This window comes from Aspergillus alliaceus (assembly GCF_009176365.1).
Source record: "Aspergillus alliaceus strain CBS 536.65 unplaced genomic scaffold BDW43scaffold_29, whole genome shotgun sequence".
NCBI classification, from domain to species: Eukaryota; Fungi; Ascomycota; class Eurotiomycetes; order Eurotiales; family Aspergillaceae; genus Aspergillus; species Aspergillus alliaceus.
This window is the reverse complement of record NW_022474712.1, coordinates 255,487-277,986: the sequence shown is the minus strand read 5'-3', so window position 1 is coordinate 277,986 and position 22,500 is coordinate 255,487. Positions and strand designations below refer to the sequence as shown.

The following is a 22,500-nucleotide window of genomic DNA, read 5'->3' as shown; positions in this document are numbered from 1 at the left end:
TACCTTTTCCGGCACCCAAGAATTCTTGCCATATTTTCGTCCCGAGTGGTATATTGCGGAAATCACTGTCGTCGGCATCCCCAATTTTACCGGCTTCAGGGCCCCCTTTCTATCCCAGGTGCCGTGCCTTCGATATCCTGAATACTGGATACACTTTTAGGTCCTTCTTCCTTCTCTTCTCTTCACAATGCCTCCACGAATTCGCCTTTCAAGTGGCCACATCGCTCAGCCGCTCCGCCGGCAAAGGCTCCTCTGTCAATATGAGTTGCCCATTCTCACAAGATACACAAGTACTGCCGCGACAGCTACAACTCCTGCCGCATCGCATGAACAGATGACACGCTCCGCTGCCCCAATTGCCCAATTTCCTTCGTCCCAACCTCCCTCACATCGCAACCCTGAGTACCGTCGGTCCCAGCTTCTCCGGCAATATACCTCTCTCATTCGCACAACACCTCTCATGGTCTTCTTCCAGCATGACAACCTCCAGTCCGTGGAATGGGCGGCAATCCGACGAGAACTGAGCAAGGCTCTGCAAAAGGTCGACGAGCAGATTGCCTCCGAAGGACGCTCTGTTCCTCCGCTTGCTCCTCATGTTAAGGTACAGATTGTTCAAACCAGTATCTTCGAGGTCGCTCTCCGTATTGTCGAATATTTCCGTCCCAGCGCTTCCACAATTGCAGCCGGAAACCCCCCAAGCGCGGTCAACCCCATCACGCAAACGTCTGCCGAAATCCCTCTTTCTGGATCGAAGGATGATTCCACTCTCTCACACGATCTCTCCCGTGCAGCTCACGATGCCGTGTTGCATATGAAGGGCAGGCATGAACTTTCGCCCGTTTTGGTTGGACCAATTGCGGCTCTAAGCATTCCCCAGATGTCTCCGGAGCATCTGAAGGCTGCGCTGACGGTTCTTGCTCCCAAGGCAGCTGGCTTCCCTGCTCCCACTCGCAAGGGAAATCCAGGATGGCACGAGTTACCCGTTCAGAACGGTCTGAATAAGTTGGCTCTTCTTGCCGCGCGTGTGGACGGCAAGGTGTTCGACGTCGACCAGACCAAGTGGGTTAGCAGCATCGAAGGTGGCATGGATGGTTTGCGGTCACAGCTCGTTATGGCCTTGCAGAGCATGGGATCCAGCGTTGCCAACACCCTGGAGGGCGCTGGTAAGAGCTTGTACTTCACCCTCGAGAGCAGGAGGAGCGTCCTGGAGGATGAGGAGAAGGGCCCGAGTGACGACAAGACTGAAGCTTAGGTGTAACGTGACCAGCTTGGTTTCTATGTATAATACTACCTACATTTTGTACTTTTTTCCTTGTTCAATTATCTAAGACCATGGGTTGTTTTTAGCACATGAAAGTTGACTTAAACATGAACCAAAATAGAAAATGCGACATTCTTTTCTATAAATGTGCACTAGCTTTGTGCTTATAGTCTTGGTCTCGACGTATTCAATTGGTTAGCTTTCGAGGTGCTGAATTAGACCTTGCACGAAGTTTTAAAGGTGCTGCAGTGTTCAAGTGGCCAGAAGTCTGAAAGAAAGCAGTGGCAGGTATATATGTATAGTTTATTCGTTGAATCTCAAAAATTACAGCGGTGGATATCATTTGAAGTCTTCATGAGGGCAAGCAACTTGCCTAGATACAAAGGACATTGCTATGCCCTAGTACATCTAGAAATCTCTAAGGCTAATTAGTACCCCAGAGTATCTAGCTGTCACTTTCGTGCCTCTCTTGCCTCATCTTCAACCGAGCATTCATGCCCACAATGCATCGCACAAGATCCCAGTCGCCATCCAAGCCAACCCAGTCCGTGACCAGGACACCAGTAGACCAGTCACAACCATCCTTTTCACCGTGCTTCCGACAGAGATAGTCAACCGCGGCCGGGTTCAGCTTAGCTGCAATCTTCTCTGGCCATGTACCAAGCTTCCAGAAATTGCTCGCGCTCAAGAAGTTGATATAGAAAGGATGCGCCCTGGTTGCCCCGGGATCCGGAAGTATACCGAACGGATAACAGGTCTCAGCAGCGCGGAAGCAATGCTCCGTGACATACTGGATCTTCTGTCCGATATTCTCTGTTTCCATGACCTCGTAGAAATCCTGGATGCACAATTGTCCGCTGGGACAAGTCGCGTTGGCGCAGTTATCGGCCCAACCGGAGGCGCAGATGCCCCAGCCTTCGCCTCCGTGGATGTCCTTGAGATGATCTAGGGGTTCGAACCTACGGAGAAGGACGACTTTCCCGCGCACCTCGCCGAGAGTGGGTATTTTGGGATTAGTGTACCACCGACTGTCTGGGCGGGCGTAGTGGTCGCTTAGGATCCGGCTGAGTTGTTGGTCGGTGTGTTCGCCGGGTCCCTCGCGTTTAAGGGAGATTATCAGTGTTTCTGACGGGTTTTGATCGAGGAATTCGTTGACGTCCCGCATCAGGTCACGGAAATATTTGTTTCCTGTTAGGGAGATGGGGAAGACGCTGTGCACTAGGATGAGCTCATCCTTGTCGGCATCTTCTGGGTACTGCGGCTGTACACGGATGTCGAAGAATCGAACACCATTTTGAAGTTGCTCTCGTGGGCTGACTGCCTGGCAACGAACAGATGGTGGCGCAACATGGCAGGTGGGAGAATTGTGGGTGCCCGGGATCGAAAGCGAGGAGAGTAAAGTGTCGTCCTTTAACTCGCCCATCCACGCATTCAAATTGGCCGCAGAGTAGATTGAGAGGTGTGACTCGGGCGTGACATAGACGCCAGTAAGTTTAAAACGAGGTTCGTCGCATAGTGCCTTCATAGTGGCGGACTCGGACGTAGGCACCGGAGTCTGGATTCGATGTCTCTCCCCTTCCACTTCGAAGAACCAGCGCAAGCGTTCTTTGTCCGACTCGATACACGTGCGAATCTCGGTGTGAATTGTCTGAAACGGTTCGATATGGATATCAACATCCTCATGAACAAAGGGCTCGTCGCCATCGTTGATGATGGCCACTGGTGCATTGGTGCGGGTCACATTGGTCAAGACTCGGGTGAAGTTTTTTGCAAAACTCTGGAACTCATTGCGAGGATTGTGATGTGGCAGAAAGCGCTCAATGCGCTTCAGAGTAATTGGCGTAGAAGTGAGATTACGAATGGTCAAGTGTTCGGCCCCCATTGTTGTCCGTGATCGTCTAGGATAGCAACCCATGAGATTCTCCGAGGGATTGAAGTACCGGGAAGAGTCTCAGGAGGTAGATAAGGCCGGAGAGTTCGCTGAGTACCAGGCTGCAAGGTTAAATTGGTGCCCATTATTGGCCTGGGTGGTTCAGGATGTATGGTTGTGCTGGAGAAGTGCGACGGCACTAAATTAGCCACGATGCGATACACACCAATCGTGATCGGCATGGCGTTCTTGGAATCTTTCCGCACAGATGGTACGCTGGGGCCAGAGAACTTACACGAATTTAATTCGAGCACACCCAGTGTACCTTAATCCAATGTTCCACACCTCAGGCAATCATGTTTCTGTTTTCTATTATTGACGCATGAAACTAGCAAGTCTTTGGCGCTTCTGTTCCATGTACACTCAGTCTGTCTTTTTTTTTTCCTCTTTTTTTTCCTTTTCTTTTTCCTTTTCTTTTTCTTTTCTTTTTTTTTTTTTTTTTTTTTTTTTTCTTTTTCCCCCCCCCCTGGGTAAGGCTGAGCACTGACTGGCTTTGTCTGTCACTGCCATTGCTCGAACCCCTGATGATATGGATTTATTTATCTCTTGGTTTATTTTTCTTAGTTTATCTTTTATTTTTTTTATACTCTCATTCTTGGGGGAAAAAAAAGAAAACTTTATCTATTCTTATGCTTTTGTTTCTTATCTACTCCATATTCCCCTCCCTTTTAGACTCATCAGGGTTAATGTACATAACTTGAATGTTCGTTCCTAGTATAATACGAGCGATAAAAACCGGCCTCAAGTTTCTCGCCTACCAATTAGGATGCGAATGCCTGCAGCGGAATAGGATTTTACATTGGTTTCAATTGAGCCTCCTCGGCCATCTTTTCTCTTTACTTCATATTCCAATCAGGTTCCCCTTTATTTCTCCGCAATACATCCGCGGAAGCAAAGATGGACCGAAATGGAAAATGCGGAGAGATATGATCACGTGGCATGACGCCGGGGTCGGTTATCGTCGGCGCTCGGAGACCAGAATGCGGAGGAAGGAGGGAAATAATAATAGTCAACTACCATCATTCCGCAATGAAATACGACGTCCTCACCTCGAAAAAAGACACTCTCTACTCCTTCATCACCCTGGTTTGATTCCGGCTCAACAATGAGCATCTTACGCTGCAATAGCGGCCTCTCCTGGGCTCTCCGCTCCTGCCAATCTCGCCGAGTCCTGCCGATAACTCGTTCCCCGCCAACTATATCTATTCCCCGTCGGACGTTCCATGCTGCTCCGTCTCTGTGGGGGGTCAAGTCCCAAGTCCTCAAGGATGTGGGCGAAGGTATGTCAAATACCCCGACAACCTATTTTGTCCGCCTCTATCGTATGGCTACTTACCCTACTGTTTCCGCAGGGATCACGGAAGTCCAGATCATCCAGTGGTATGTCGAGGAAGGCGCCCATATTGAGGAGTGGAAACCTCTGTGTCAATATCAATCGGATAAAGCAGTGGATGATGTGAGTCACATTCAAGCCAATGGCTAGCACATGGAGATCTAACGGCATCAGATTACCTCGAGATATGAAGGCATTGTTAAGAAGCTTCACTTCGAAGCGGATGACACGGTTCCCACAGGAAAGGTACGCATTGGCTGCACTAGTCCGACGACGGCCTTACGAGTATGTTTTGCTAAAATAATCTCGACCACAGGCACTCTGTGATATAGAGGTGGAGGATGGGAAATATCCAGATGATAACCCACCGACCCCAGCACCCACACAGCCCAGCCCTGCTCCCATACAAGCTGAAGCAATGCAACCTATACAGGGTACGCCTGTCGCTCCTCAAACGCAAGCTCCATCAGGGAATAGTTCACGATACGCCACGCTTGCCACCCCGGCCGTCCGTGGCATGTTGAAAGCTCATAATGTAAACATTCAAGATATTCCGGGAACAGGGAAAGACGGACGCGTCCTTAAAGAGGATGTTCTTCGGTTTGTAGCCGCACGAGAACATGCAACTACAGCCCAGCCTATGGCCCCTACAACAACTGGGCCACCACAAACAGAAACCGCTGTCGGCTTGACGCCGATCCAGTCGCAAATGTTCAAGACGATGACACGGTCGCTCAACATTCCGCACTTTCTATATGCAGATGAGCTTAACATCAACAACATCACTGCTATGAGAAAGAAATTGGCCAATGATCCGAAGGATCCCAGGAGAATTACCTTCCTCTCCTTCGTCATCAAAGCCGTTTCGCTGGCCCTAAATGAGTATCCAATCTTGAATGCTAAGGTTGACACAAGCAACCCTGACAAGCCACAATTAATCATGCGGCCCAAGCACAACATTGGTGTTGCAATGGATACTCCGCAAGGCTTGATCGTGCCGAATATTAAAGACGTTGCCAACCGTTCTATTGCAGATGTTGCAGCAGAAATCTCCCGCCTGAGTGCTTTGGGTAAAGAAGGGAGGCTCACCCCTGCTGACCTCAGTGGTGGGACCATCACGGTCTCAAACATAGGGAATATCGGTGGTACATACGTTGCACCGGTGATTGTGTCCAACGAAGTAGCCATCCTGGGAGTCGGGAAATCAAAGACCGTGCCTGTCTTCGATGACGCGGGCCAGGTTACCAAGGGTGAATTGGTGAATTTCAGCTGGAGTGCGGACCACCGAGTCGTGGATGGCGCGACTATGGCCCGAATGGCCAATAAGGTCCGGGACTGTATCGAATCCCCGGAGTTGATGCTCTTGAATCTACGATAGTTTGTATATAGATAGAAATTCAGGTTCAGACCTTCATACCAACCAAGCAGTGAACCCTACGCCCGCGTAATCGCTCTTTTGGAGCTCCATGATGGTCTCTATGAAATCCGACTCTTTGGTCTACAAATGTTGTGGACGTAGCCCTTCATGATTTTGTCGTCAAGAAGGTAGCTCGGGCATGACAGGTATGCCCTAGACATCATGTATTCTCCATCTTAGCCAACACAGGTTAATGTGAAGAGATCATGATATTTAGAGAGAATCAACAAAAAGTGCCTAATCCAGTAAGAATAAGTTATATGCCTAGAATGCCACCTCACCATACTAAGCCAACTATTTTTACTTCGACTACACCTAGGCATGCGGACCCAAAAGGAAAGAGAAACCTGGGGGATATTATATGCTTCCACAGTGAAGCCATTAATAGAAACCCGAGTAGATGGGGTAAGGCCTACCTCAGAATTTCGTTCATGGGAGCATGGGCGAATGGTATAGCTTTCTTTGAGAATCATAGTACAGGGGCTCATCCTGTCAACAGTATGCATTTATGCAAAGTCTAGATACAATTTCACCTCAGCATGCTTTCAATTCGTCCGTCTTAGTACAGATCTGCTCAGGTGCTCTGGCTGCACGGATCGGATCCCCGACAAATGAAGTGTAAGCTGTAGGTCACCCAGGATACTCCGCAGTACATGACGGACACCTTCTCTGCCAGCGATGGCAAGTCCATACACATAGGGCCGGCCGATAAGGACCATCTTGGCCCCCAGCGCCAGAGCCTTAGCGACATCAGCACCACAACGCACGCCAGAATCGAAGATGACTTCCAGGTCCTTTCCCACCGCGTCCACAATGTCCGGAAGCATGTCCAAAGAACCCACCCCGCCATCCTGTTGGCGTCCACCATGGTTAGATACCACTATCCCCTGCATACCGTGCTGCACCGCCAGCTTTGCATCCTCCACCGTCTGTATGCCCTTTAGGACGATCGGGCCGTCCCAATGTTGACGGAGGAACTGGATATCTTCCCACCCATGGCTCAACCCGGGGAAGATAGTATGTGCCCATTCAGCCGCTGCAGTCTCCATGTCCTCCTCGATGCTTTTGCCCTGCTTTTCTGCAAACTTCTTTCGAAACACGGGATCAGAGAAGCCAATCTCCACTCCGATGTTGTCTTTCCGAAGGAATGGATTATAGCCATTCTCCAAGTCCGAGGGCCTCCATCCAAGGATATAGGTGTCCAAAGTGACCACCAAGACCTTGTAATTGGCAGCCTTAGCGCGTTTTAACAAGCTGGCGGTGATGTCGTTGTGGTCATTCGACGGCCAGTACAACTGGAACCAGCGAGATCCATTCCCATTGGCTTCTGCCACATTCTCGATACTCGTCGAAGATGCCGAGCTCAAGATGTACGTGATCCCTTCATTCTGCGCAGTAGAAGCAACAGCAACCTCTCCATCGCGGTGGAAGATTCGCTGCACTCCCACTGGCGCAATGGCGATTGGATACTCGTATTCCTCGCCGAACAGCGTAGTTTTTAAAGATGGAAAGTCCGATTTCACCAGACGGGACGGGACAATGCCCCACTTCTTGAATGCCTTTCGGTTGTTCTCATCCGTTTCTCTCGTTCCGGCGGAGCCCCAGACGTATCCGAAGCTGTCTGCTGAGAGGCGCTCCTTGGCCAGTCCCTCCCATTTGAACGGATCAAAAGTGATAGCGGGCCTTTTATCACTGAGTCCTTCGGTATAGACTTGTGTCTCATAGGCGTATGGCAATGGAGTGTGTTGTGCGGTAGACATATTGATGAAGCGAGACTGGTGCGTTCCTGTTCTTCTCTTTGGTTTGATGTATGAGGTTCACTGGCATTGGAATTAAATTTATAGCAAGCAATTCGGTAAGAGACCGGCTTCTTCCATGTTAACAGACCCGGTCAACCGGCAATATTATCTCCAGTAGAAGTTGTCCATGAACCAAGGCAATTAAATTGATGTCATACTTTCCAGACCCGCTCAGGGTCCAGTGAGCTCTTTTCGGCCGATAGAGACATTCTAAAGCATCCTCTACAAAAGCTTGTCTCCTAGCATTCATTACCCACTGTTAAATCGGGAAATTGCCCTGATTATCGTACGATCTCGGACAGATTTCCAATTGGATAAAATCTCTACTTTCTCTTTAAATGTCCTTCTGTCGCATGACGTCAACTAGCACAGTCCTCGGGGAGAACTGGTCCAACCCCGAGACTCTTGTTCATGAGATTAACACCTCTGGTTTCGGTTGACGCTTAGGAGAACGCTACCTCTGTACAGTATTAGACAAAAGATCCATTCGACCGGCCAGAACATCTATATCAAGGCCATCCGCTATAGCCGAGAAAGTGGAACCCTAGGCTCTCCAACGTCTTCAACCCTGGGAGACACAGTCGTTGTACGCTCGGTACGAAGCTAGGGATTTTTTTTTGCCTCTACTCGCTTCCATAGCTATTAGCACTAAACTAGAAAAATACCGCGCTCAAAATATGCTGAGGGTCGGCGCACGGGTAAGTCGCCCACCAACGTGGGCCATCACTTCCAGACCTACTAGGTCGACCTATCATTCGCAGAGGATAAACAGGCTTTTGGTTTCGAGGCATTTCGTGACAGTGGGCGCCCAATGCAGGCAGGAAGCTGGTAAGGATCAAGTTCCGACTTTCAAGGGTGCATCAATGCTAAGGGGGTGAAAGAAGATCCGGGTCAGGGGTCATCTAGCCCTCAGCAAAAGCAATGGACTACAGGAGCTCGCTTTGCCATTGCTTCCTCCAGTATGTGCAGTATTACTAATTCTCAGTATTAGCGTATTACAATGGGAGAGACCGTCTTGCTAACCGAGGCATGTCCTTTGAAGCACTCCTTCTCTCAGGTCTCGCCGGCTATTATATAGGCATCGGAAGAGAACTAGAACCAGGATCGACATCTACCACGTCGCTAGAAGAGTTCCCACTACCACATCATGATACCTCGCCATCCAACATTCAAGCCGCTATTGAAGAGTTCGTGAACGTTCTAGGTAAGGACAAGGTCACCAGTGATAAGGAAGCTTTGGCACCCTATGCGACCTCCGAATGGTCGTCTTATTCTCCCAAGGAAACCGAAGTCTCATCAGTAGTCGTATGCCCTTCGACCACAGAAGACGTCTCCCGTGTGATGGAGGTCTGTCATAGACGCAGACTGCCAGTGACGGCATATGCAGGAGGGACGAGTCTAGAGGGGCATTTCGCACCGACGAGAGGAGGCGTCTGCATTGATTTCCAAAGCATGGATCAGATCATATCCGTTCACAAAGATGACTTGGACGTCGTGGTCCAGCCTGCTGTGCCGTGGGAAACGTTAAACGAAGAACTTGCCAAAGACGGGCTCTTCTTTCCTCCAGACCCTGGCCCTGGCGCTATGATCGGCGGCATGGTGGGTACCGGTTGTTCAGGAACAAATGCCTATCACTATGGAACAATGCGTGACTGGGTATTGTCTTTGACTGTAGTTCTAGCCGATGGAACAGTTGTCAAGACCAGGCAGCGGCCACGGAAATCCAGTGCAGGCTACGACCTGACTAGGATGTTTATTGGGAATGAGGGTACGCTGGGCCTGGTTACGGAGGCGACTTTGAAGCTGGCCGTCAAGCCGATCAACGAGGCAGCAGCAGTCGCATCTTTTGCGTCAATTCATGATGCAGCCAGTTGTGTGTCTGAAGTGGTTAAAAGGGGGATCAATATTGCCGCCGTGGAGCTCCTTGATGATGTGCAGATGAAGTGCATCAACGCGAGCCAATCCACCAGTCGTTCATGGGACGAGGCCCCGACTTTGTTTTTCAAGTTCTCTGGCGCGCCAGATGAAGTGAAGGAGAAGATATCGATTGTCCAGAAACTGGCTGAGAGTGCTAACAATAAGACCTTCACCTTTGCCCGCAGCGCGGATGAGGTTGACGAGCTGTGGAGCGCAAGAAAGGTGGCGCTCTGGAGTATTATGCAGATGAAGCAGCAGCCTACTGACCGTGTCTGGACCACGGATGTTGCCGTACCAATGAGTAGATTACCAGATATCATTGAACAGACTAGGGAGGAGATTTCTAGCAGCGGTTTACTTGGAGGCATCGTCGGGCATGTAGGAGATGGGAATTTCCATGGTAAGTACTCGCTTTTAATGTCGGACGATTCCGAAAACTAACCGCACCTCATAATAGCCATGCTTCTCTTCAATGACGATCAACGTGAAATTGCAGAGAGGGTTGTCCATAACATGGTCAAGCGTGCTGTTGAAATGGAAGGGACCGTCACTGGGGAACATGGAGTGGGCATGGTCAAGAGGGACTACCTAGAACACGAACTCGGCACGACAGCGGTTGACGCTATGCGCAGAGTATGTTAATTGTCCCCGTTCTTCTTCTCTCATCTGGACTATTCAACGTTGACTTCCTCCAGTTAAAACAAGCCTTTGATCCTCTTTGTTTGCTTAATTGTGATAAGGTTGTGCGAGTTCAAGTCCCAAAGCAGGGAGAAGTCCCCAAGTGGTAGAGAGTGAAGGTTGCTGCACTCGTAAGACCTCATTACATGGAACTAATGGTACGGCACCAAGTATTGCACTGGCGTTGATTACTGGCTATGTCTATACTTGATGCTTTAGTGCCTATACCTACCTATTATCTAACGTAAAATCCAGTAAAACGGTTCAGAGAGCTAAGACCAAGGTTACTATACTTCTACTACACTTATTAGTCCTGGTACTTCTAGTTCTACAAGTACTTTTACTATATATTGTTTACCTATTGTTTCTAATATCCCTTTGTTCTTATTCTTTTCATTTTTATGTTATTATATTATTATTATTAGTCCCGGGTAAGCCTGAGGGTCCAGATGGCGTGTGATAGCTACTATTAGCCTAGGGAATAAACTCCGGTCAGAGTTGATTACAGCAAGACTTGTTACCTAGGTGAAAGGACTTGTCAACCCTAGGGCAGAAAAAGGCGTTGTTAAGAGTATCCAAGACCATATTGGTGTTGAGGGTACCCGTCTTAGGGGACTTATGAGGTTCATTGTGTGAGGACACCCTCACCATCGTGGCTTTTGACTTTTACTACATCTTCCACTGTGATAATGCCCCCGTTATCCAAGGAAATGCAAGCACGACTAGTTTCCAGTTTGTTACAGCTTGTACAAATCCCGCGCCTGTTCGTCGTCCAGTACAGATGATTTCCGGAAACGAGCCAATTGCCCTCAAAGACAAGGATGACCGAGCGGAGCTTGAGCAATGGTTCAAGTTCTTTTGCGACAAAGAGAATTGTGAGACGGAATGGGATCCACTTACGGAGAATTACCCACTGTAAGACTGCTACTACCAACGGAAGCTTCCAACACAGATGATTTTCGGTGATAGGTACTTAGGCGGGCAATCCGCTCTCATACGAAGGTAGTAGTAATATCACTCTAAGTTTCTAGTCTTTCTAGTCTATGCTTCCGCTGTCCTTATGGTCTGATATTGGTCCTAAGAGACATAAAAGAAACCAGGTAAAGTGGGTAGCATTGCCCAAAAAACAAAGCAGTTGTAAGTCTAACATACACAGTAGGTATAGTATTTAGGAACCACAATAGATCCAAACAAAGAACTCCATCCATAGATCCAAACAGAACATTTTCCAATAATAAGGAAACTCCGCAGACACCAGACCGGAGACGGTCATCCATGCATTCCCAGAGCTTCTCAAAGCAACCATCAAACTGAGAGGGAAAAACAAAACCAGCCATATTGCAGTGGCAACGCTCACAAAACAATCAGGGAATCAGGGAATCAAAAATGGAAGAACGGCATGAAGTAAAAGAAGCAAGGCTACTACGGATACTCAGCCAGCTTATCCCTCACGGCCTCCAGAACGTCGCGCATCACCTGCTCCGGCGGCGTATGGGCGTTGATAGTCATCGCATCCCATTCACCTTGAGGCTCCTCGAGATCCTGCAACTGCGACTGGACCATGGTGCTCTTCATGTAATGGGCCTGGCGCGCCATGACCCGCTGCAGGAGCACCTTCTCGTCCAACTTGAGGTAGACGAAGTGGATCTGCACGGATGGGGTGCCGTAAGCAGCCACACGCATGACATCCCGGTACTTCTGCTTCAAGGCGGAGCAGGCGACCACCACTCCCGACGGGGGGTGGAAACCGTTAGCCTCTGAGGGGGACAGCGCCTTGATGGCGGCGTTGCGGAGAGAGATGAGCCAGTCCCAGCGGTCCGCATCTGTAAGGGGGATTCCGCTGCCCATCTTTTCCCTGTTCTTTTGCGTGTGGAACTGGGACGGAAGGGTTAGTCTGTGTAAGATTGTGAGAGGGAAGAATTGTCTGCGGCTTACATCATCTCCTTCAAGGAAAGGGACGCCCAGTGCGGCCTGCAGGCCTCGTCCTACCGTGCTCTTTCCACACCCCGCAGGACCCGTTACGACCCAGATGTGTTGGATTTGTTCCGCCTTGGGTTGGACGGTCCACATTGGGGTGGTTGGGTGACTCAGGGACGATTTGTTGACGGGGTTTCGGGTGGCAGTGACATTCTTGTTCATCGCCGGTTGGGGTCGTTCTCCGGCGGACAGCATGGTGAAGTGTACGGCTGGAGGGTTTTTGGGTGGGAGTTGTATGACGTTTAGCGATGAGCGCAATTCGTGGGATGGGAATTGATGGCTCCGCCAATGATTTGCGCCTGTGAATATATCCGGATGTAAAGGGTGCGGGCGTTTCAAAAATGGGCGAGAGGGAGAAGGCAGTTATTTGCAGGAGAGACACAGAGAGGAGAAAGGAGAAGAAAAATAAGGAACAGGACATAAATCTCCTTCCACCTTTTAAGTATCAAAATTGGGTCGGTGGGTCAAAGGCCGGGGACGGTATTTTCTCAATTTATATTAGAACCTGTTGGTATTTGGAGTCATGTATAACACGGGCTATTATGGATAAATAACACTTAGGCAGGAATCCATCAGTAATAATTTTAATTTTAATTTTTGTTTTTATTTTTTTTGGAAAAGAGGGAGTGGGGGGAAAAGAAAAACATTCAGTTCAGTTTCACGCCGTTTGGAAACCCCCGTGATTTGAAACTGAGAGAGTCCGGCGGTCTGGTCATTAGCGGGAGATCCGTTTCTAGTTCCAGTCTTTATCCACCCCGATCTGTACAGCACCCTTACCGAATCATATCCCTCCCCACTCATTGGAGAAGGATTAAATAAAATAAGGGGAGTTTTGCCTTTTTCTTTGTCTTTTTGAATTTGGATTTTCCCAACAAAGAAAAGGAAAAACGTACTAAAAGAATTCAATAAAATACAAGACGGGGGAATGGCGGCAAGGAACTGGAGGGTCAATTGCCGATGATGTCATGTCAGCCCCCGGGGCTTCGGAAACGATACAAGGATGTGCAGCGTTACAATACCGGGCTAAGTTCTCCCCCACACTATTCCCCTTCCGGTATAGAATCATCCTTCCGTGATTCTTCCATGAAGTTTCCAGGGATTGTTTTGGGGTATGACTCTGTACTGTACATTCAAAGGACTTAGGTACAACGGACAAGCCCAAAAAGGAACAAGCTTTTGGAAACTGATAGCTTTATTGACTTTGGGAAGATACCCTCAAGCCCCTGTCTATCTGTGGTCTTTTAAATTTTAATTTATTTTTTTTTTAGACTTCCCGCCCGAAAACCCCGTGTTCCAGAGTCGCGGGTAAAAATTGCCTAGGTACTTTTGTACCAAGACGACAGGTCCATTGGACACGGGAAGAAAGGACAAAACATCCCGGAAATTTCTCCGCCTTTTACTACTGTCGTGTGACATAAACGGCCTTAGACCGCCAGTTTTGCTAGGACCTGAGTCGACTTGTTAAAGCACCCAACGGATATCTTCCCCAGAACGTGACAGTGATGCTGCGGGCGGATTCTGGGGAAGCCTGTGGGCATGCAATGCATGTATGTAGCCCGTATTCTGACAGCGCAACCTTATTTGGTGTTCACGGAGTCGGAAATCTGTTTCCACTGCGTTTCTTCCGGCCAATGACAACCAGAATGTTTCCAACGTGTATGTGCCCAACCTTGCAGCTTCATAGGGTCAAAGCAAGGGCGTGAGAAGACATCGACCGGCCACACCCAATGCGCCTGACCCCTCTTCCCAAAAATATATAGAGTTATAGGACGTAGTACAGATTATGTACCGACAATTGTCGTGGCTCCTGTCAATGAGACGGTCGTTGGCCGGATTATATTCGTGTTTCCTTGGAGGTGACGGTCAGATGACACTGGATGTCAATGCATATCTTCATGATGGCTCCGTGAGATTTTCCATCCAGTGATTTATCAATCTTATCATAATGCCCACCTTATATGGGCTAGGGCAGGATCGATCATTGGTACAATACAAGTTGCATGGATACTAGTGTGACCACCGCCATGGCATTGGGCAGCAGAACTGCAGTTCGAGCAGAGCTTTGACCACGGAGAATGGTTCATAGTCGTATTTGGATTGACGATGTGTTAACGATTCATCCTCGACTTGTTGACTGTTGACTGTTCATACTTCGTTGAGGGGGGAAGGCGGTGAATTACGTAAGCCATAATCTGCAACCACTAGTCATCCGTGGGAAATGGTCATACTTCGCGATTTATCCAATCTAACTGGTGTCTTGGAACGAGTGCACGAATTACCAATCTAGCTTAGGCATCTGGTCGATTTGCTACTGGTCATTTCTTAATCTATCTGATCCACGATGACGTCCCTCTTCTTCTCCACCCCTGTTGACATCGATGTTGTCCTCGAAGATAGCGATGAACGTCAGACGGTGGATGTCAAGCTCGACAAGGGCCGTCGCGAACGGGTCCCCCTATACATGGATGGAGAGTCCGTTAAGGGTGCTGTAACGGTGAGGCCCAAGGATGGAAAGCGGTTAGAGCATACGGGCATTAAGGTCCAATTCATTGGCACAATTGGTATGGACGATCGGTTTTGGCATCAGCGTTCTGCGCATCCTCCCGCACCGTGACTGGATACGCCATCAGCAATGCTACCTTGGAGATATGCTAACGTGAAAATAAACCACTTCTCCAGAGATGTTCTATGATCGCGGTAACCATTACGAGTTCCTTTCCTTAGTCCAAGAGCTCGCAGCGCCTGGAGAACTGCAACATCCACAAACCTTCCCGTTCAACTTCAAGAACGTCGAAAAGCAATACGAATCCTACAATGGCATTAATGTGAAGCTGCGGTACTTCGTCCGGGTGACCGTGTCGAGGCGCATGGCCGACGTCATCCGGGAGAAAGACCTATGGGTGTACTCTTATCGCATGCCCCCGGAGACCAACAGCCCCATCAAGATGGACGTCGGGATCGAGGATTGTTTGCACATAGAGTTCGAATATTCCAAGTCCAAATATCATCTGAAGGATGTCATTGTGGGTCGCATCTACTTCCTGCTAGTGCGATTGAAGATCAAACACATGGAGCTATCCATCATTCGACGTGAAACGACCGGATCTCCCCCGAATCAGTATAATGAGAGTGAGACTTTGGTGCGGTTCGAGGTAAGCTTGCGACCTGTTCTATGACCATTGGACCATTGGAATATACGATAGGACATGTGCTGATTGGTACGCGACAGATCATGGATGGTTCGCCTTCAAGAGGTGAGTTCTTAGCGCCAAGCACTTTTCCCTAGCTTAGGCTGTCCTTTGTCGCCTTCGTCTAGGGGCATGCAAGCTGTGGAGGATGGCGCGGCAGAGCAGTTTTACTGACTAGGTCTAGGCGAAACTATTCCTATTCGTTTGTTCCTTGGAGGCTTTGACCTGACCCCTACCTTCCGAGACGTGAACAAGAAATATTCGACTCGTTATTATCTGAGCCTGGTGCTCATTGATGAAGGTACGTTCACACGTGTATGCATGGTTTCAATTTTACCTGCATTTCGCGTCTTTTACCTTTCAATACATGCCATGGTTTTTTTTATCTCTCATGTCGATCAAATGTTACCTACAATGTCGTGGGTCTGTGGATACATGGGGGCCTGAAAGCCTCAGGCTGCAACTCTCCTACCCAACATCCCACGGCATCCCACTTTCTGGGTCAATAACCGACCCGGCTATTGACCAGTCGTCCGACCATTCAAGAGCGGCTAATCGGGCCGGGGACCTTGCAACGAGGTCGACTGAGCTGAAGAGGTTCTCTTCCGACTTTCCCCCCGGTTGGCCGCCCCCACGCTAATCCGTCTCTGGCAATATCCTCGCGTGGTGGCCCCGCCCCCAGTTTCCACCTGTTTTGCAGAAAGATACGCCGCATTACCGAAATTTTTCCCGTGTACTGACTTGAATATCTACCTAGATGCCCGTCGCTACTTCAAGCAGTCCGAGATTGTTCTCTATCGTCAAGCTCCCGAAATTGCTACAACCCCGCAGATCGCCCAGCAGCAATTGATTCAACAACAACAACTTCAGAACCAGCACCAGCAGCAACTGCCTCCGGGCTCGGCCACCGCGGGCCCTGGACGTGAGCGCGAGCCACTTCCGAACCCGGCTGTCACCGCTCCTGTGGCGTAGCATCGTCTTCTTCCGATCTACTTATAAGGTGTCTCCGTGAGAACGACAGCACTTTGTTCATGACTGCTGATATGCCTTGTGTTCTACATATACCCAGTCTAATGCTTTATACTCTGGCCCTGTTCGTCTATCTATCTATTCTGTATTCTTGTTCCAATCCTAATCTCGGTGGGAAAATACTCGCCCAGATGTCGTCCCTCTCTACTTTAACTGAGCCAGTTTTTGAGTGAATAGCTGAGCATCCATGTAACGGTTGTATGATCTTTCTGAGGACAATGCCTTCACTGTAGGAACGAAAGTAGACATTGAATGTTACCATCCTGAAATTCAGACTCTAGAATTTGCAATAACTACCGTGATTCTGCGCCAGGGTCTATATATTAGTCATTAAAAGCCTCCGACCTCATGTAACACCTTCCCAAGAGCTTGGAGTAATTCTCCATCATCTTTTTCTCTCCCTGCTACTTGCACAGCCCGTACAACGAGAGGATAAATCCACTCGAGATGCTTTTTATGGTTCTGCTCACTAGACGCGGATTGTTCTGTCGGCAAGACTGACCCACTCATAGCCATCGGTGGGGGAGGAACGGCGGATGGTTCGCTCTGTAGATGCACCATGCCCGTGAGGAGATGCAAGAGCACCTTTCGCGCAAGGGTGGGTTGAGGCATGAGTCCGCGGAGGGGTTGGTCGGCAATATAGCCTTTCAAGGACACGGCACACCGGAGGATAAGATATGGGGAGATGGAACGAGCGAGTGCGATGCGCGATGAAGCCTGTTTTGAATCCTCAGCTGAAGGCGACGACGCCAATTCGAACAAGGTGTCGGTTACAGCGTATGCCATTCTGATTCGTGATGTCGGTGGCGTGTCAAATGTTTTCCCGGGGCGGATGTTATATAGCCCTTCAAGAGGATTATCTTTCAGGGATTTAACAGGAAGATCAAATCGTTGAGGCATGTATACGAAGGAGGAGCCCAATAGTGCACGCGCGAAATCCTGTCGGATGATGTCTGAGATGGCAGATGCCCCGAGAGCCGGGATGATGAGGGTTTTCAGTCGGCTGAAGGAGGCAATATCGAAAGACTCGTCTGCATATATCGTCTCTCTAGGGATAGGAACGGTTCGATAACCACGAGCTGAGACCAAGCCATTTGCGATGTCCACAACGCACTTCCAGAAACGGGAGATCTCTGCCTGGGTTGACTTTTCGCACTCATTCAAAACATAAGGAAGGGCTACTTGAAGAATGTTTAGCGACGTAGTTGCTGATATTTGCCATAGGTTGGGCTCGCGGTCCTTTCCAGGCCATTCATATCTCTGCACGATAGGGTTGGCCAGGTGCTCGAGAACAGCTGCCAGAGAGCCGTTGCCAAATATCTCTCTTTTGATACCAAAATCAGTGATATACCAGCTCAAGAGGTCTACTGTGCCTTTTGAAAAGGCAACGTAGGTTGGTTTTCTCGGATCGCTCCCTGGTGACCATTTCGTCAATGCAGAATCAGCAAAATCCGCAATACATGCAAGAATTTCTGTTTGAGAATCTTCCTTGTCGGCACATATCGTTCTCATACAATCTATAACCATTGATTGCAGTTTAGATGGGCGGTCAATGTCTGTAGAATATCGCGGTGAAATAGAATGCCACACAAGTAATCGCATACTGTAGAGGATCTTTTCAACATCACGGCTTCTCAGATCATCTTTATATAAGCGATACACTTGCTGGAAGGCTTTTAGATATGCTATTGCAGCGTCTTGATTCGAGCGGTCCAAGTCCAGCAAGTCTTCCCTATCGGCTGGGTGGCCGTCTAGCCATAGTGCCCATGTAGACTGTAGGGACGATTTGCTGAACTTATCTGGACCCTGCACACGGACGAGGACATTAGACAAACTCAAGTACACTGCTTCACTGAGTTCTAGTATCCGCAAGGTGGTTAACTTCTGGAAGTAGGCCAAGAGTCGTTCCCAAGACTGGTCAAACTCCGCGTCCCGAATGATAGGTTCAAAAAAGTTCGTGATCAGGTCTGACAACCCTTTGATGGTAACAACAGATGTTTCCACCCAAGACTTGAATTCATCGGAGACTGTTTTGGTGACCGGACCGCACACTTCTACCAACTTCAGTTCGATCTCCTCCATCATCCGAAACAACACGCAATTGAGACATAAACGCCATGCCTTAGGAGACAGTTGTTGGCCATAAGCATCGAAAATCCTTAGGAGTGTGTGAACTGCACAGTTTCGAATTTCGGCCCTGTTGTCTGTTGTAAGGTCTACGATCCGCAACAAAAGTAGCAGCCACAAGGCATTCCGGGATATGGAAGAGTCATCGCCATTAGCTAGTGCCACGAGAGTTTCTTCGCTCACCGAGACATCAACGTGGGACTCGATAGAAAAGTTTTCGATTTGTCCCTGAAGAAAGTCTGATACGTTCCAAAACGATGACGTCGTGGTCAACGAGATATTGAAATCCTGTTGCTGTAGAGCAAACTTGGAAAACGAATCCACAAGGCTCAAACGACAGGACTGTGGGAGTAGCGCGATGAAATCAGATGCAATAAGCTGTAGGGACTTATAGGCAATTCGAATAAGGCGATGCGAATCTGCTACCAAAGCCGTCTTGTGGCTATTAGTAGCGGTCTTAATTCCTCTCTTTTCTTCAGCTGGACAGTGTCCAAACACGCTAGAAATAAGGTCAAAAACAACAGCCCATCCACCTGTGAAGCCTTCTGCATATTGCTCTAAGATATTTTTCACGGTTTCCAGGCTTTGCTCATGGATCTCAGTAACAGGCGCAGATGGTGACCCCGCTGAGCAAGCACTTGAATCGTAAAGCAATTGAATCTGCATCCTCAGAGTTCCTAGATTCCTCATTTGCCGAGAATTCCGCGCTTGGTCATCGTCAGTTCCCATCTGCTTCATAGTTTGAAATACAAGCGTGTTCAGTACTTCGTTAGCTCGTAACCGGAGGTTTTGGCTAATTGATGCGTCTGCCGCAGTTGACATAAGCCTTTGCGTCAGTAGCTGCCAAGCTTCATGGTCGCTCTCAACTAATGATGACAACCGTTCCAAATTCGCTCTTGATAGCTCGCTCGCTTTGTCCAAGACAAATTTTAGCTCTTCATCTTGTGTCTTGAACTTGCCCACGACGAGCGAGACACGGCGAGTACTCCTGCGCACAAAGCCAGGTCGGGCCTGTGCTGAATGTATGTGGCCTGCTGTTTTTTCAGATGACTCTACTGATGGGGGCATCTCAGTTGCTTCGGAAAGATCTAAGAGTGCGGCTAGAAACTCCCGGAATGAATCACTCGGATAGTCACTTGTGCTCTCAAACATCTTAGCAGAGGCTGTTTGGACAGCAATGATCTCACCCCCAAGGCTAACCCTAGAGCCATCAAGCGCTGATGGAGCTTCGGCTCCAGTTGAGTACGTGTTTATTAACAAGCCTGTATCCTGCAGCGTACCTAGAATAATAGACCAGGCCGGCTGGTCTAGAGTAGGACCAAGGGCAATCCCCAGGTTTAGGAGCGCACGCAAACATAAGAGATTTCTTGTGTTGATAGAGACGGAGGGAACATCTGAAGGTGTCTCGGATACCGGAGCACCGAGAGCCACCTCTCTGCTTTTTCTTCTCTCCTCTGCGGTATGGCCATGGTGGGAAGCAGACGCGACCGCCGGATGAGCCATGGATTTGACACCACCTCCATCAACTGGCATGGCCGCCTTTCCGAGCGTTGTCAAGAGGGCATCCCTAGGGGTAGATAGCCTAAGAAGACCAGCAACGTGGGTCAGTTTCTGAAATGATCGAACGAGGTTGTGGTAGAAATCGTCATCTAGTGATGCGTATAGGAAGGTGGAGCATGCCGCAAGGACAGCAGGCCAGCAATTCTCGATGATTCCAGCACAAGTCTTGATTGCCCCAAACTGGGAATGAGATTCCAAATCCAGGGGATTAAGCGGTACGGGTGATCTCTTAGCATCTTGCTTCTGAGTACTTCTTGAGTCCGTCCTCTGAAGATCATGGGAAGGTCTAGCAGAGTCCACACCTTGGTCTGGGTGTGCAATCCGACTTCTCCGTTTTTGTTTTAGATCGGGCACCGTTAACGGAAGGATGAATTTGGCAAGGCCTTCAGCGAAAGACGAAATACAATTAAGCACAAGGCTATATATATAAGTCTCTGGAGGCGGTGGGGGATCGGTCTTGTCAAGTAGCTCCATGTAGAGTGTGCGGACAGTACTCCACTGGTTGCTGATGCCCGGAACACTAGTATCCGGGGATGAGACAGAGGTTCCAATTACACCCGCGACACCACCTGCTTCGAGAGTAATCTGTTCCTCAGTAATGGATCTCGAGTGCTCAGCCTTCGAAGGCACTGTTGAACGACTGCTAAGGCCAATCAACGAAGGTTTCTCAGACGATAGACGAACGAGAGCAGCCATATGCTCTTTGAGAATATTTTTCCTCCTCTCATCGCCATCGTAGAGCGAGTAGATAAGCCGTACTTGCCCCGGCTCGGTATACAGTCCTCGAAACACCTCCATGCAAAGGACTCGCTTCCATGGCAAGTTTCCATCGGGTTCAAGGAGATGTGTTAGTAAACCAAGAGCCATCTCGCATTCTGCAGGAAGGAGAGACATGTGACGCTTTAGGAGGACGAGGAGAATCCGAGCGACGCGCACAGTTTGAGCGAAGGAGTGCCTTTCAGACAGATATCTCACAGTCATCGGCATAAGCCGGGTTCTCAGTACGTGCGTGAGCTCCGCATGGCCAACAAAGAGGCGGCCAGTGTTGATCAGAACGCTTTCAATAAGCTCTAGAGTGAATGTTGGAGATAGCGACTTGATTCGTAGAAACTGTAACTGCTCGCCATCTGCAAGACGACAAAGATCGTCTAAGACCTTGGATGTATATTAGTAGACTGTAAGTACAGTATTAGGTCAAGTGCTCACTCGTAAAGCATCGTACGCAAAATATCCGATATCTACGGAGCTACCATCAACTTTGACGGTTACCTTTGGCCCAGACTCCTGAGGATTTTCTAAGAATAAAACCGCATCAGTCAATAAATCTAGGGGGACTATAGCTCGCATGTGGGATCTTACTGTCTTCAATCGAAACTCGCTCAAAGGTCGATACTACTAGCTGTTGTAACGTAGCCGCTGCCGTACTAGAAAGCGCAAGAGTCTTGCTTGCTTGTAGCGTGGCACATATCTCTAATGTGGTTACAAGAAGCTCTCCGCCTAGGTCATTCGAGTAATGCTGTAACAGAGAAGGTAGAGATTGGAGAATTTTGAGCTGGATTTCCAGACCTAAAGATCATTAGTATTGTACGAACGCTCGGAAACGAAGACCTACTTAGATTCGTTGTTTCCTTTAGCCCACCGAGAACATCTTTCAATCTCCCGGACGGCAGCGCCCGGGATGCCACCAGCCTTTGTAGACAAACAACCCCAATTCCTGCGAGTTTCGTATGGCGAGTATGGCAGGCTAAGATGAATGGATCGACAAACTTAGGTTTGCGCACCAGATCTCTTAGGCCTTTAGTAAATCCGATGTCTGGTTAGGATAGGAAGCATTTTCGACTCACCCGCAGCAATTTGAGCCTCTGAAGTCGAGGGCAATGCTTTGAGTTCATTGAGAGACTCTTCAGCCGCCTACCGTTTCTGAATTAGCTAGGATATCCCTTCTGACCGGCAGTGAGCTTACATGTCGCAAATCAGAATTCTTTCTCTTGGACTCTTGAATGAGGTTCAAGAGCTCTGCCTGTAGAAGCTGGGAGGACATTTCCAACTAGTTGTTGGGTCAGATCATGGCAAACGTCGCTCGAGGTTGCCTTGAGATCAACAATTAAGTAGAAACCAGATATGGTTTCATCCAGGGTTTGACTGATTGTTTGTTGGAAACCACGAGATATACATAAATGGTTCAGGATTTTATGACCAACGATGCCATATACGTTCATAGGAATGGCGTGCGAACCATCCGTGCCTTTTAATTATCCCCAAATTGCAAAGTGTATGCCTTGCC

General features: G+C 48.9%; 8 protein-coding genes across 8 annotated transcripts; 4 read left to right on the top strand and 4 right to left on the bottom strand.

Annotated features, from left to right (window-relative positions):
- The first annotated feature begins 57 nt into the window (after positions 1–57).
- BDW43DRAFT_112423 (mitochondrial 54S ribosomal protein uL10m) lies at positions 58–1,479 on the top strand. Its single transcript, XM_032037935.1, has one exon. The coding sequence runs from the start codon at positions 188–190 to the stop codon at positions 1,250–1,252; it is 1,065 nt and encodes a 354-aa protein (XP_031899120.1). The 5' UTR covers positions 58–187; the 3' UTR covers positions 1,253–1,479.
- A 227-nt stretch (positions 1,480–1,706) lies between these two features.
- On the bottom strand, positions 1,707–3,143 carry BDW43DRAFT_312280 (phosphatidylinositol-specific phospholipase C; the record flags this gene model as incomplete). The annotated part of the gene is made up of 1 exon (XM_032047341.1): positions 1,707–3,143. One exon carries the CDS (start codon positions 3,141–3,143, stop codon positions 1,707–1,709), a length of 1,437 nt encoding a protein of 478 aa, XP_031899119.1.
- A 421-nt stretch (positions 3,144–3,564) lies between these two features.
- BDW43DRAFT_279933 (putative 2-oxo acid dehydrogenases acyltransferase) lies at positions 3,565–6,002 on the top strand. The gene is made up of 4 exons (XM_032042364.1): positions 3,565–4,471; positions 4,544–4,647; positions 4,699–4,770; positions 4,841–6,002. Exons 1-4 carry the CDS (start codon positions 4,297–4,299, stop codon positions 5,900–5,902), a joined length of 1,413 nt encoding a protein of 470 aa, XP_031899118.1. The 5' UTR covers positions 3,565–4,296; the 3' UTR covers positions 5,903–6,002.
- A 222-nt stretch (positions 6,003–6,224) lies between these two features.
- BDW43DRAFT_279931 (lactate 2-monooxygenase) lies at positions 6,225–8,018 on the bottom strand. The gene has a single exon (XM_032042363.1). It carries the CDS (start codon positions 7,699–7,701, stop codon positions 6,487–6,489), a length of 1,215 nt encoding a protein of 404 aa, XP_031899117.1. The 5' UTR covers positions 7,702–8,018; the 3' UTR covers positions 6,225–6,486.
- BDW43DRAFT_279926 (FAD-binding oxidoreductase) lies at positions 8,007–10,693 on the top strand. The gene is made up of 5 exons (XM_032042362.1): positions 8,007–8,568; positions 8,622–8,699; positions 8,783–10,057; positions 10,115–10,290; positions 10,353–10,693. Exons 1-5 carry the CDS (start codon positions 8,418–8,420, stop codon positions 10,443–10,445), a joined length of 1,773 nt encoding a protein of 590 aa, XP_031899116.1. The 5' UTR covers positions 8,007–8,417; the 3' UTR covers positions 10,446–10,693.
- A 572-nt stretch (positions 10,694–11,265) lies between these two features.
- Positions 11,266–12,942, bottom strand: BDW43DRAFT_279924 (gluconokinase). The gene is made up of 2 exons (XM_032042361.1): positions 12,271–12,942; positions 11,266–12,210 (listed from the first exon to the last, which is right to left on the bottom strand). Exons 1-2 carry the CDS (start codon positions 12,505–12,507, stop codon positions 11,758–11,760), a joined length of 690 nt encoding a protein of 229 aa, XP_031899115.1. The 5' UTR covers positions 12,508–12,942; the 3' UTR covers positions 11,266–11,757.
- A 1,172-nt stretch (positions 12,943–14,114) lies between these two features.
- On the top strand, positions 14,115–16,719 carry BDW43DRAFT_279923 (vacuolar protein sorting-associated protein 26). Its single transcript, XM_032042360.1, has 5 exons — positions 14,115–14,873; positions 14,992–15,464; positions 15,542–15,566; positions 15,685–15,801; positions 16,258–16,719. Exons 1-5 carry the CDS (start codon positions 14,654–14,656, stop codon positions 16,470–16,472), a joined length of 1,050 nt encoding a protein of 349 aa, XP_031899114.1. The 5' UTR covers positions 14,115–14,653; the 3' UTR covers positions 16,473–16,719.
- Positions 16,720–16,742: 23 nt separating this feature from the next.
- BDW43DRAFT_279921 (putative endosomal peripheral membrane protein (Mon2)) lies at positions 16,743–22,476 on the bottom strand. The gene is made up of 6 exons (XM_032042359.1): positions 22,180–22,476; positions 22,061–22,127; positions 21,829–22,002; positions 21,576–21,782; positions 21,423–21,511; positions 16,743–21,371 (listed from the first exon to the last, which is right to left on the bottom strand). Exons 1-6 carry the CDS (start codon positions 22,255–22,257, stop codon positions 16,860–16,862), a joined length of 5,127 nt encoding a protein of 1,708 aa, XP_031899113.1. The 5' UTR covers positions 22,258–22,476; the 3' UTR covers positions 16,743–16,859.
- Positions 22,477–22,500: the final 24 nt, after the last annotated feature.

What these genes read in the sequence shown, in the direction of transcription:
- BDW43DRAFT_112423 (XM_032037935.1), top strand. Translation starts at nt 188, where the DNA reads ATGCCTCCACGAATTCGCCTTTCAAGTGGCCACATCGCTCAGCCGCTC.
- BDW43DRAFT_279933 (XM_032042364.1), top strand. Translation starts at nt 4,297, where the DNA reads ATGAGCATCTTACGCTGCAATAGCGGCCTCTCCTGGGCTCTCCGCTCC. An exon ending in CCTCAAGGATGTGGGCGAAG is followed by an intron (nt 4,472 to 4,543) that starts GTATGTCAAATA and finishes CTGTTTCCGCAG; the next exon opens with GGATCACGGAAGTCCAGATC. An exon ending in CGGATAAAGCAGTGGATGAT is followed by an intron (nt 4,648 to 4,698) that starts GTGAGTCACATT and finishes TAACGGCATCAG; the next exon opens with ATTACCTCGAGATATGAAGG.
- BDW43DRAFT_279931 (XM_032042363.1), bottom strand. Translation starts at nt 7,701, where the DNA reads ATGTCTACCGCACAACACACTCCATTGCCATACGCCTATGAGACACAA.
- BDW43DRAFT_279926 (XM_032042362.1), top strand. Translation starts at nt 8,418, where the DNA reads ATGCTGAGGGTCGGCGCACGGGTAAGTCGCCCACCAACGTGGGCCATC. An exon ending in AGGAGATGGGAATTTCCATG is followed by an intron (nt 10,058 to 10,114) that starts GTAAGTACTCGC and finishes ACCTCATAATAG; the next exon opens with CCATGCTTCTCTTCAATGAC. An exon ending in CGGTTGACGCTATGCGCAGA is followed by an intron (nt 10,291 to 10,352) that starts GTATGTTAATTG and finishes GACTTCCTCCAG; the next exon opens with TTAAAACAAGCCTTTGATCC.
- BDW43DRAFT_279924 (XM_032042361.1), bottom strand. Translation starts at nt 12,507, where the DNA reads ATGCTGTCCGCCGGAGAACGACCCCAACCGGCGATGAACAAGAATGTC. An exon ending in CTTTCCTTGAAGGAGATGAT is followed by an intron (nt 12,211 to 12,270) that starts GTAAGCCGCAGA and finishes CTTCCGTCCCAG; the next exon opens with TTCCACACGCAAAAGAACAG.
- BDW43DRAFT_279923 (XM_032042360.1), top strand. Translation starts at nt 14,654, where the DNA reads ATGACGTCCCTCTTCTTCTCCACCCCTGTTGACATCGATGTTGTCCTC. An exon ending in CCAATTCATTGGCACAATTG is followed by an intron (nt 14,874 to 14,991) that starts GTATGGACGATC and finishes CCACTTCTCCAG; the next exon opens with AGATGTTCTATGATCGCGGT. An exon ending in GGATGGTTCGCCTTCAAGAG is followed by an intron (nt 15,567 to 15,684) that starts GTGAGTTCTTAG and finishes GACTAGGTCTAG; the next exon opens with GCGAAACTATTCCTATTCGT.
- BDW43DRAFT_279921 (XM_032042359.1), bottom strand. Translation starts at nt 22,257, where the DNA reads ATGTCCTCCCAGCTTCTACAGGCAGAGCTCTTGAACCTCATTCAAGAG. An exon ending in AGAGGCTCAAATTGCTGCGG is followed by an intron (nt 22,003 to 22,060) that starts GTGAGTCGAAAA and finishes AAGGCCTAAGAG; the next exon opens with ATCTGGTGCGCAAACCTAAG. An exon ending in AAAGGAAACAACGAATCTAA is followed by an intron (nt 21,783 to 21,828) that starts GTAGGTCTTCGT and finishes AATGATCTTTAG; the next exon opens with GTCTGGAAATCCAGCTCAAA.